The 12,663-nt window shown below is 37.3% G+C and overlaps 1 protein-coding gene and 1 non-coding gene across 3 annotated transcripts; both read left to right on the top strand.

Moving 5' to 3' along the window:
- The first annotated feature begins 273 nt into the window (after nucleotides 1-273).
- LOC103704474 (uncharacterized) lies at nucleotides 274-3,634 on the top strand. The gene is made up of 3 exons (XR_015968602.1): nucleotides 274-2,804; nucleotides 2,909-3,059; nucleotides 3,191-3,634. It is a non-coding gene; the product is annotated as an uncharacterized LOC103704474 (transcript).
- Nucleotides 3,635-5,881: 2,247 nt separating this feature from the next.
- On the top strand, nucleotides 5,882-10,506 carry LOC103704473 (uncharacterized). Of its 2 annotated transcripts, none has more exons than XM_008787765.5 (5): nucleotides 5,882-6,165; nucleotides 6,253-6,820; nucleotides 7,277-7,555; nucleotides 9,150-9,658; nucleotides 9,766-10,506. In XM_008787765.5, exons 2-5 carry the CDS (start codon nucleotides 6,429-6,431, stop codon nucleotides 9,777-9,779), a joined length of 1,194 nt encoding a protein of 397 aa, XP_008785987.3. In that variant the 5' UTR covers nucleotides 5,882-6,165; nucleotides 6,253-6,428; the 3' UTR covers nucleotides 9,780-10,506. The 2 variants fall into 2 exon arrangements, with proteins under 2 accessions (XP_008785987.3, XP_008785989.3); XM_008787767.5 differs by having other exon boundaries at nucleotides 5,922-6,165; nucleotides 7,286-7,555.
- Nucleotides 10,507-12,663: the final 2,157 nt, after the last annotated feature.

Genomic DNA, 12,663 nt, shown 5'->3' with positions numbered 1-12,663 from the left:
ACAGGAATCTTGAAATGCATAGATTGCCATGCCCTAGCTTTTATAACATGTGGAGAAAGGAGGATTTCACTTTTCACATGCCAGAAAGTCCCCTTCTCAAGTAGTTATTACATTAGGTTCAAACTAGCCCAAGATCGACAACCAAATGTAGAACAAAATGTTGGGGTTCTCGAACCTACAAGATTGTGCAGATAGACTTTAACAACACTAGCTTCAGAGAACATAGAAAGGGGACGTATTCTAGTAGCTTCAGACTCTTTAGGTTCAACAATCTTGCATCTGTAGTGTCTTATGGAGATTCATGAAATTGTTGAGTTGTCACAAAGATAGAACAAAGGTTGGTGTGAAGGAAGAACATGAAGTTTTCTCATTAAGAATGATGAGAGGCTTCAACAAAGAGGAGGCATTAATGAGGTGGGTGGATGTTAGGCAATAATGGTCTAAGGGTGATATGCTTGAGTGAGCTAGCATTAAATGAGTATATTCAAAGTTCGAATTTGGTTAGAGTGCCAAATGGAAGTGGCAGGGATAAGTTTATACCAAATATGTGTGGCTCACATACGTGCGAGCTACAAAAATGAGTGTTCATCAACCCATGCATATGTCACACCTAGGACTTGCTTTTCCTTAGCCGTGATGCCAATTATAAGTGATATATGATTGTTCCAAATAAAATCATGGAGGTAGAACAAAATCTGTACAAAGAAATTCTCTATGCATGTTTCCATGGTCAAGCTTTGATTTTGAAGCAGAAGGTAAAATTGGTTAAGATGGGTGCAAGGTTTGTTGGCCTACAGTGGTGTAGCAATAATGATAGCATGCTAAACTATTCCCACCAAATGACACATTTGCTAAGGAAAATAAAATAAACTAGCTACCAACATGACAACATGACCATAATTTCAAAAATTACTCTCTACAAGGGAGTCAAATTTTCCCTTAAAAAAAAGAGTGTTAAATTTGTGATCTAATTTCATGACAGTTTATGCTTTTTATCTTGTGATCATAGCTAAACTTGGTATCACTTATTTACTTCTAGCATTATATAAGAAGGCATTGCCATCCCTTCCAGTGTCCATATTGGTTAGTGTGTTCTTTTATTTATTGACTAGGGTATTGTTAGAAGCATTTGTGGTTTAGTTTCAACAAATGTATTGATATTTTAGAATGATGTTGCTTTTTAATAGGAAATTGAAGCCTATTGTTGGATGATGCTTTCTGCATTAACTATTTCAAAGACAAATGCTTAACAGATCTGGACAAGATTCCATGTATTGATAAATTTAGTATTTCATGAAAGACTTAGATATCACCAATTTCTCTATCACATATCTCTTAGTTGCATGCTTATAAATATCATGCATTTTCACAGTTTGGGTGATTGTTGAGGAAACTCGTTACAGAGCTGCCTATGTTTTCGAAATCTAGTATTGTGCTCGTCATTTCTTCCATAATGGAAAGGAAAAAAATGTGCACCACACTTTACTCTGGAGGATAATGCTTGTATGGAAATAATTCATCTTTAACTAAGTTTTGTTCACTATCTTGATTCAATTCTCAAATCCGTGAAGATAAAGGATTCTAGACCTGTTACCTATGATGAAAGAATGATTGACAGTTACAAAAACATTGAAAAGGTTCTGCTTTGAATTTTTTTAACTAATTTAGGTACTCATTAGACCATTTTTTTCCGTTTATCTCATTTCATGCATCCCCCTCTGCAAATTTGCTGGGATATATATGGTTTAGAACAAAATATTTTTGATGACTTCCCGCTTGTATTTTGGCAGGCTAAGTTGCGGCTGTCATCAGTATATTTTTAATTGAGTGAATAAATCACACCAAAGTCTCGCAAAGTAAACTAGACTCTTCTGCTTCACAAAGCTCAAATTAAAAAGTTGATCCAGTTTGTATCTTTGATTACTGCTAAATTGGCAAGCCAGGGTGAAAATGATGAGAATTTGTTACAATTTGCAATTCCTTAAGATGAAAATACACTTCTATTGACTTCCACATTTTATCCATGCGGCTATCATCCTTGTATATCTTAAATAGTGAACTTGTTGCTTTGTAGATTTTCTGGTTTATAATGAACTTCACGTTTAGGAATGGCCTCTTGAGTAGTCGCATCAAGATAGTACGAAAATAAAAGTTATTTTGGTGCATTCTATGTAATTTTTGCTTGATGATATCCTCAACCTTTTGTGTGATTGTAACTTGTTTTATGCCTTTTTGTACTAGTGCGCTCCATCGATCCTCTGCTTCCAAATTTCTATTATTAAGCAACATACCTCTAACAACATGGGAAATGATTTAGTTATTCAGAAATTTCATTCAAACAAATCACACTATTGGAATTTAGGGTATCAGTTTGTGGAGCAATCTAATTTCTGAAGCTATCTAATTTTTTCAAGCAGAAATTAGTTTCGCAATGAAGATGAACTCATGCACAACTCCTAAACCACCACCCCCATCTCCCAATTTTCACTTTCTCAATCTTCAACGATAACTACCTCTGGTTTCTAAATGAATGAGAAACCAACTGCTATCCAGGTTCCCAGACAGGCAAAGATTTTGCAGATCTTTTCAGTGTGTTGTATTTGTTGTCATCTCTGTGGTAAAAAAAAAAAAATACATTTTATTTGTCTATTGTCACCTTTCTTTGTTCCTATTCTTCTTTAATTTTGATGTGGTATTACAGGATTTTAAGCCCAGACCAATTCAATTCCCTGTGTCAAAAAGATTCTTCCGCTGGAAGCACCAAGAGCAGCATGACCTTATGACAAGCAAAAAAACAATTACGGGTAGTAATTTTGAAAATCCCAGATCAGGAACAGTTGCTAATGAGCAGTTGTCAGTCACCAAGATCTTGATTAGTGAAAATAAACATTTCTTTTCCTACATACAGGATCAACAATAGCAGAATGCAGCTGTCTCTGGGAATGAAGTATTCGACAGGCACAGGGAGTAATTCAGAATGTTGGCTTCTGCTAGTCTATGACCAAGCTCTTTTGTTCATGAAGAATTCCAAAAGCTCCATTGCTGCCACTGTTAATTACGTAAGACTTTTGTACATGGATTTTAAATTCTTCCATAATGAATTTACATGAATGCTGACCACCAGAAAGGATCTCCCCCGGCCCCCCTCCAACCTCGCCTTCGATCTCAAGCTCACAAACCAACCTGACAGGTTGATCAACGACAGCATCAACAGCATCGAGCCTGGCAAGATCAGGTATTCAGGTGGCAGGACATTGCCAGGTTACTTTCACAGCCAGCCCTTCGGCCTGACCCTAGGTTCTTTCAGAGGCAGAATGTGAATATGCCCTTCTCCTCCGAACTGCAGAAACCTGCTCATGATTTCTTAGTCAGTAAGAGGAGATGCTGCAATTAGCAACAGCATGTTCTTTTAATTTACAGAAGCAGCATCACATAATTGCGGAAAATGCAAGAATGGAGAGGGAGAGATTCATCTATCCTTGCTGATTTAGTTGTAAGATTGAAAATCTAAACGAAACTCATTGTAGAAGATATGCGTGCACGTGTGTACAAAATCTCAAGCACCACATGATTATGAGGTAGCAAATCAAGTAAAATGTCAGGTACAAAGACTTAATTCATATCTCTTGACATATGGTTATAACTTCAAACTTGCAGGCCATTGGGACAACTGAACTAAAACCATGTTTCATAAAAAAGAACTAAGTAACCAGGCATGTGATTGATAACAAAACTCTACTTCCCCAATTTACAATCCCTGAACCAAGTAAACAATGTTGTTTCACATTTGAAGTATACTTATGTTTCTTGTTTTGTGGAACTTTACAGATTTAACAGTTCATGACATCTAGATACTTTACTTTGAGTGCACATGTATCCCAGTAAGATGTAGTCATACCACATGAAAAACCATTCCCATTATCAGCCAAAAGAAAAGGTTGATATAGATCAGCAACAAATGACAGCAAGATGTCTGGATGAAGTTTTGAGCAGAAGATATGCTGTACCTTCATATAAAGCTTATTATGTTCCCTCATCTGTGGCTGTTCTGAATTGACAGTGGGGGCAAAGTCTACGAGTTAGCAATAACAGAGTTTGTCTAAAAGAGGGAGTTTTTCTAAAGAATAATGACTGCTTGCCTACAATGTGGAGGCACATGACATGGCACCAATATCAAGAATAAAAGGGATATAGGAAAAAAATTTAAAAAAAAGCAAAAAAAATGTTTTTTTCTTCTCATTGGACAACAATTATATTCTTTGCACTTGTGAAAAATTACAGTTGTCGTATGAAAATATGTATTCAAGGGACCTTTTATTTCTCTCAAGATAATTTTGGGTTGGGTTCTCTTGTTTCTTTTTTAATAGGGTTATGATTACTTTTATTCACTATCCATTTTACTTGCTTAAACTCATAATCCTTGAGTTTTTATTTTTGTTTTTTAAATATCCTTGATAAGTATGAATACCCAGCTTAGCATATTTTGTATCATCATCAAAAGAAACCTTATTCTCTTTACATGTATGCAGACAAGAAAAACTAATCTGCAACATGGCTGACTTTTAACACTAGAACTCTTTGTAATTGTTTATGAGACATTGTTCTCTCATGTTGTGCTGGCAATGGACAAAAGAACCTTTTTGCCGGTTTAATCAAAACAAGAAACTACAAGGACTCATACAACCTTAAATAGCATTTTCTAATTTACACAATACTGTAAAACACTAAAGCCTTCATATTTTCTATTTTTCTTGATTGCAAGTCCAATGTTTTACTTACAAAATAACCACTTTCCAAAATCATGAGACTTGAGTCATGAAATTCCCAAAATTCAAAGCATTCTTATAAATACTTAAAGCCCACCTCATTCTTTGGAGTTATCTATTTTCGCTGCGGTAACAGCACCTCCTACTACTACTCCTGCCGAGCATTCGCTCAAAGTTCACCCCGGAGGTTTCAAAGTATTTGGGAGCATTGCAAATGGAGATGGTCAAGACGTGCATTTCGGACTTGCATTCCGATCCATCTAGGACTCACATCCGGGTCCGCTAGGTCGCATGCCTCAAGTGGACGGATCGAGGCAACCGACGCGCCATGCACGACCACCGCTGCAAGCCGAAGGCATGTGAGCGGCAGGGCAACGTTATGCTGGAGCAAACATCGTTGAGGCAATAGAGCGCAGCAAGTCTGCTGTGAGCCAACGAGCATGCGGCTACAGTACAATGGGCCCGCCACGGCAGCAAATCATAATACCATCAAAATCATCTTTTTAAAATAATAAACAATATCACTAAACACTATGCAAGTAAATTTATGATTTTGTTTTTTCCAAGCAATAAAACACACTTACCCCTAGCTTCCAATATGTATGTTTTTCTCTTGGGGCTCGTTTGGTTCGCGGAAAAGAAGGGAAAAAAATGTGGTCAATGAAAAAGTAATGAGATGTCTCTTATTTGGTTGGAATTTTTAAAGGAGAGAGATGGAAAGTTGTATTCCCATGGAAATATGATTTCCACATTTTATGAAAAAGTCTTTCCCACAAGAAACATGTAAAAATTACTTTTCCATGAGGCAAAAATCACTTCATTTTTACTTTTTTTCCAAAAAAGATTCTTCAACATTAAAGAAGCATTAAAGAGACATTAAAGACCTAATTTTTTATTAAGGGCATGATAGAAATTATACATAACTTTCATAGAAAAGTGAATGGCCAACCAAACATAAGCACTTTGGAAATTTGTCACTTTCTTTTGATCAACCAAATATACCAAAAATAAGTTTTTAAATATTTTTTTAAAAAATTTATTTTTTAAAAATTATATTTTTACGAGAAAAAAAAGCTTCCGACAAACTAAACGACTGGCGATGCTAGCTTTTTGTCATGTTTGGTGCTAATAGGAGGGCGTGGATAAAGCGTACTTGAGGAGGATAACGTTCGCAAACTTTCGCTCCCAGAATACCCCCGGTCTACGTTATATCCCCATTCTGCCCCGACGATTACCAAAATTTCTCAAATGCCCCCACAAAGTTTCCAAACTTTACTCCCTTCCGCTCCTCCTCCTCAGATTCTATTCCTCAAATGCCCCTCCCCCTTCCCACCTCCTCTGTACGGCCGATTCCGGCTGCCGGAGCTCGATCCTCCGCCGAATTCCGACGATCCAGATTGTACTTCCACAATCCCCTTTTTCCTTATTTCAATCCAATTATCGATGGTTTTCTTTCTGATTCGTTCAACTTTGAATTTTTGTGCAGTTTTCTTCGATTTTTCTCCCAATTTACGATCCTCTTCGTTTTCTTTGATCCCTCAATTGCTACGAGGTAACCAAAATCGGAAGTGGATCCGGAATCTGGGTTCGGTTTCTAGGTATAGGGTTGAGAATTTTGGATTGGAGAGCTAGAATTAGGGCTAGGGTTTCCGAACTTTTAGTATGGCGGGAGAGAAGGCGAAGCTCCTCTGTAGCTTTGGCGGCGAATTTATAAGCCAGCAGGGGAAGCCCTTCTATGTAGGGGGAAAAACTCGGCTGGTGTCAATCGATCGGTCTGCGAGCTTCCGATCCCTCCTATCAAAGATGTCGGAGCTCTGCGATGCCGATCCGAGCTCACTGGATATCAAATTTCAGCTCCCAGATGGCGGGCTTGAGTCGCGGCTCGTGTCGGTGGAGACTGATGATGATGTGAGGAATATGATGGAGGAGTTCGATTCTAATCGGAAAATTTCCATCTTTTTGTTCACTGATAAGACACAGAACACAGATGATGATGACATTGCTGTCCAAGACGATGTGCCCACACTCGAAGCTGTTGCGACGGAGGCCGTCAGGTACTGCACCTCAATTACTGGAGTCGTTCATTTATATTTTAGTGGGAAAAAAAAAAGAGAAGTATATTTGTTGGATCCTATATAAGCTTAAGTTACAAATTCTTCTTTCTTTGTGAATTTTATTGAATTTTATGTAGATTGTTCGAATCTGGATTTTTTCCATAAAAAAATCAATTGGTAACTTTATAGAATTAATTACCCATAATAAAAAAAGTTTTCAACAAAATAATTTGACTATAATCTGAAAGATTGCACATTCTTCTTATTTAATTCAATTATAGTTGCTCTTGTCAGAAGTTGTTAAAAAATTTTCAGCTGAACCACAGCCCAAATTTTTAATAATTATCGGATCATTTTTCGAGTCACTTATTTATGTAACTTTAGAAAAATATTTATTTTACCTGCTGTTCTTTATTCTGGATTTTGTTGAATTACTAAAGATTATTCCTAAAAAAGAAACTACAGAGAGCTGACAACTGCAGCAGCTGAAGAGCCGCTTGAGAGCCAAAGTGATCGAAGCACTTCGGCAACATCTGCCAGAAGAGATTATGGCAGACACTCATTAGTTGGTCCAAGCATGTCTGGAGAGAGATTTCGAAGAGAATCACAGTCATTAGTTGTCGGTCAGGAATATGAGGATGTGCAGACATTTCGAAATGCACTGACAAGTGCTGCCATTGCTGCTAATTTTGAGCTTCACATGATCCGATCAGATCAGCGCCGTGTCACAGCCAGGTTGCAGCCAGCATCATATCTATATGTATAAGCTATCATTATATTATTAAATGTATGAACTAAGACATAAATTATAGTTTCATTTCAAATCATTTGATGAAGATTGGATAGTCAACCTCCCAGCCTTTTAGCCCAGAGTTCTAGCACAAGCTGCATATTTTTATTTGCCTATGAAAATGCCAGTTTATAATCCTACCTCAAATTTACTCTCAAGATTGTCACCTAATTAGAATAGTTCAGAAAGAAACATTATGCTATGAATGCCAACAATGTAAGTGGATAAAATACAAGATGGCTTTTTTTCTTTAGATTCCATCTTCATTGAAACAAGCTTTCAGGAGATCAGTTAGTTTCAGGATACATTTTTTCAATGCTTACTTAGATCCTTCCTAGCAAAGAAGAGTTGCAGATAGCTGCAGCTCATATCATTCAAGGTTATCTCATTTTTGACTTCACACATGAAGCCTAGTCTATTGGATTCACATTGAAGGAATGAATGGTGATAGATTGTCTTTTTATAAAAGAAATCATAAATTTGTAAAAGAATAAGAGTCCCGAACTGCCTTTGACACCTTTTAGAACTATGAATGCCATTGAAAAAAATCAAAGATCTGATATGTTTGATACCGCTATCTGGTTACATGATTTACATCATCTTTAAGAATATAGTCTGGTTTCTGAAGAAAAAATTAGGGTGAACCTATTTGTATCTTGAGCTTTCTCCATATTTTATTTTTATGAAAGTCTTTTTCGTTGCGCATTATATTTTTCAAACCCATGTCTAATGCTCTGCCCATCCAAACTGATTTCCAAAGCTAGTATCTTAAGCTTGGATCGAGTTTCTTATCTGATCAGCTATCTTTCTAGAAAGTAGAAACACCCTATACAACAAACCTCTACCAAAATTTCTAATGAACAGTCTTGTTGTTGTTGTGCTTATGTCTCTTTAAAACCAAATAATTTAAAATCCTTGGCTGCAAGGAATTTTTCCTATTTTAACCAACTACAACTCTATATGTCTTCCTTCAATGCCTTTAGTTTATGGATTATTTTTCTACGTTGCTTCCAATTTAATGATTTTCTGAATCAACTTATAAAGACCTTGATGGGTCGAAGTCCAGAAAAAGAACAGTCTTTCCAACTTCACACGTCGCACAAAATGCAAATGAGAGCGCCCTTTTTAACCTGCCATTTTTTATGTTCTATCATTTTCTCCTGCCATTTTACACAAGAGGCCCCTTCTTCCTCCAAATCCAACACCAAAACCTTGTCATACTTGGCTAAGTTACAAATTCTCTAGTTATTTCCTTCAGATAACCCATATGAAACCTTCCAGGCTTGTTTCCTCTATAGTCTATATTCTAATTCTTGCAACCCATCCCATCTATACTCCCCTCTGCTCATCTTATTAAATTACTACCGGCAAACCTAGAAACCCAATTCTCTCAATATGTCCATCACAACTCGGACGTTTCTATCTTGTTGTCACGTTTCTTGTTTTTCACTGAAGTAGCTTCTATGTTGTGGCTGCTTGAATCAATGTTTGTCATGTCATTATGTCGCTAAGAATTTAATTTCTGGATATATTTCACAGGTGTGCTGCAGAAGGATGCATGTGGCGTGTGCATGCATCAAAACTCCCACAAGTCAGCACATTTAGAATAAGGACCTTAACACCAGAGCACACTTGTGTAAGATCAGAAGATGCTGGCCACCGACAGGCCACTGCAAAGTGGATTGCCAACTGCATAAGAGACAAGCTTCGGCAAAATCGAAACTATAAGCCACGGGAAATTTTGAATGACATACACCGGGAGTATGGGGTGCTTATTACATACAAGAGGGCTTTCCTTGGCAGGGAGAAGGCATTGGAAGAGCTACGTGCTGAGCCAGCAAGGAATATGGCTCCCATAGAGAGCAGTTATGAGGCTATCATGGAGAACCATTCAGAAGTTCAAACATGGGGTCAGATACATGATCCCCCAAGAAAGAAACGGGCTTATAGACCCCATCAACCCAAGGAAGTGCGGCCATTGCACTGTACTCGGTGTAACCAGATCGGGCATAATAGAAGGACTTGCACAGTAGCCGAATCAATGCAAGGTTGAGCTTGTTCCTTGTTTCTTGCTTTATATTGTAACAGATTATTTCTCTTCTATGTTAGCATCTTGCAGTTGCTTTTGCTAAAACACTCTTTCATTTCCTTGCAGATGGAATCAGCTAGGGCATATGTATGAGCAAGATAGCCCGTTTCAGTAAAGTTACAAGATGTAGATGTTCCATGGTCCTCAGCCTTCAAATTGCTGGTGCGATGATTATTCATGCTTCCGTAAAGCTACCAATGAGGGGTCTTTACAAGCATTCTTTGAGGCGGAGAGTATCAGCTTCTATCCATTCTTTCTTTCTTTCCCTCAAGATAATCAAATTAAAGAGTTTCAGTAACTGTATCATAAGGCAGATGTGCATTCGGCTACAGGATATAGACAAAAGCAAAGAATGTTTTGCAGTTATTATAGTTTGCTGTAAACTTTCAACTTTGCTGTCAATTGGAAAATAGATTTAAGGCTTTCAGAAAACCCAACGTATCAAAGTTTTCCTGACAATGTGGGAATGTCTGTTTCAAGTCAAGTGATTACTGCAATGGATACTTCAACTAAATATCTTCTCCGAACCATATGTTTGAATCGGCGCAACTGTCCGAAGTGATAATGTCTGTGCACTTGATGGAGGACCTTCCAATAAGAAATTGAGATGCACTTTTGTTGGTTGCAAATATCAAAATCAGTAAATTCTATTTTATTTGAAAATTGGAGAGTATTATTTTTATTTTTATTTTATTTCTATGTGGATTTCTATTGGGGTTTGGGGTCTATATAAACTATGGCTATGTAATTGAGAACACAAGTTTGCATTATTGAGATATGGGAATATTGAGTTACCCTCTTCTTTTTTCTTCTCCTCCTTTTTTTTTTTTCTTCTCTTTTTTTCTCTCTTTCTTCTTCTTCTTCTATTCTGCGTCGGTTGGTGTCAGAGCATGCTATTCTCCCTGCGACCTGAGCAAAGAATGATGAGGTAAACCTGTCTGCTGCTCAAAACAGGCAATGCTGAACTTGGAGAGGAAGACAGGATACAGCTAGCTATCTGTCGATGGAGTGATGGATGCAGCACTTATTTTTAATGAGAATTAAATTATCACTAAGCAGTTGGTGTCTTTGATCCCATTAGATGTTGAGAACATTATACACATTATTATTTCGCCGAGGATTGCCCATTCTGGGAACCTGGGTGGGATAAACACTGAGGTCATCCTTTATGATGAGACAAACTAGGGCAAGGTCTTTTGCAATGTGAAATAGCATCCCTCGATGCAGTGGACTCTGCAATATTCCTAGTCCACCAACATTCAGATTTAAGTGAAACATATAATCTAACCACTCTATTATTGAATAACAGCAGCCATATCAAAACTGCTCGAGTGCTCGGAGCTTCTATAAACTTAAGAGTTTCTTCAGCTGCAAATTAAGCTGCAATGTTTTTGCTGCACTTTGAAATAGGCTTAAAATTTTACTAGAAGATGGATGCTAGAAGGGACAAATCGTCATCCTTTGGTTCACAATCGATCCAGTTATGTGCAACAAAAACATATTAGATCCAACAAATCTAGAATCTCACACTGAAAAGAACATAAGGGGAAAAAACATGCTGATATGGACTGAAAAGTGACAACCATTATGGTTGCTAGCTGATGCTAGCCAAGAATAACAAAAAAGCTCCATATTGGTGTTCTTTGATTTTTTAAGTGAGATCTCGAAGCCACTACAACATTCCTGATCAAATTATTCATCCAACCGACAATTTTTTCTTCCCAAAAGCCTATCGATCTTTTCGGCTATCAGTATCGAGGGTGCCAACTGACTTGGTAAAACTACAGAGAATAGTCAATATTAGTTCATACCAATTATGTGATGAGAAGGTCTCTTTCCAATGAACCACCTAACCTCCACTTAGCCCTTGGAGTATTGGATGAGCCTACTTGCTATCAGTTCAACACATGGTCCCACCAAAGTCCAAACCCTAATGTGACTCAAAGCCAATCTCCAAGGTGCCTTCCCCATCTCATTCAGCTCTCACTGTAAGGGACCTGAGTCCCACCCCAAAGTGGACTCCTCATCGTCCAATATTTCCACCAAAAGTCTAAGCTTCAGGCCCCCCTCGCTCACTCTCCGTCTTTGGACTTAATTTTTTTTTTTTTGGTAGCTTGGAGATGGTTGCAGGTCTCGCACGTTAGCTTTAAATGATCCAAGAGTTGCTTCACCTGATGTAATAATGATTTGAGTCCATAATAAAGAAAAAGGTGTATAAATTGATGAAAAAAAAGTTATCTTTCTCAGCCTTGAATGATTGGAGATAAGTTTATTTGAGCATTTTACTCAATCATTTAGTGAGCCCTTACATTAATGGCCCATTGATAAAGGAGCATCCATGGTGGGGCCCATGTTGACTAATCCATCTACTTACTTGTCTACATTGTTTTTTTTCTGGCCTTCCAATCCCTATCAGCTTCCTTACTCTATTACCATTACAACTAGATTTGTACTAGCTGTCTTGCATCGGTTTATGGAATCTCACTATAGCCTTATTTTGTTTAGGAGCACATTCCTTTGTTACAACTTAGGCCAGTTTATTCATATTCAAAAAAAAAAAAACTTAGGTCAGTTTATGCTTTCCTACATTCTAAGATGGAGGCATACGTACAAGCTCTTAACCTAAACTAGCTTTGTCATATCTTCATCATGGTACATGATGTACAATATGAGTGATTCACTAGCTTTAACAATAAATTTTTAGAAATAATTTTGTCTATTCATGATGGATGGTACCAATAATGTATGCTGTCACCTTTTCTAATCGGATACTCCCTACCACAAGTTTTATATTAGAAGCCTTGTTTGTGTATTGTAAAATTCATCCTATAATTTAAAAGGCACATGATGCCCCTTGACATGATCAATCTTGCATTTACTCAAGGGGTCTCTCTCTTTCTACTATTATATTTGGTAAAATATACCAAAAAATAATTTCTATATCTATATAGTCTTAAATAATGT

Source organism: Phoenix dactylifera, chromosome 9 (assembly GCF_051530095.1).
Source record: "Phoenix dactylifera cultivar Ajwa chromosome 9, Ajwa_hap1_PhDact_Kaust_v1.1, whole genome shotgun sequence".
NCBI classification, from domain to species: Eukaryota; Viridiplantae; Streptophyta; class Magnoliopsida; order Arecales; family Arecaceae; genus Phoenix; species Phoenix dactylifera.
This window is presented reverse-complemented; position numbering and strand designations above follow the sequence as displayed.

Excerpts from the sequence above, each read along its gene's own strand:
- LOC103704473 (XM_008787765.5), top strand. The coding sequence starts at position 6,429 with ATGGCGGGAGAGAAGGCGAAGCTCCTCTGTAGCTTTGGCGGCGAATTT. Across the intron at positions 6,821-7,276 it reads GTTGCGACGGAGGCCGTCAG|AAACTACAGAGAGCTGACAA; the intron begins GTACTGCACCTC and ends TTCCTAAAAAAG. Across the intron at positions 7,556-9,149 it reads CAGCGCCGTGTCACAGCCAG|GTGTGCTGCAGAAGGATGCA; the intron begins GTTGCAGCCAGC and ends TATATTTCACAG.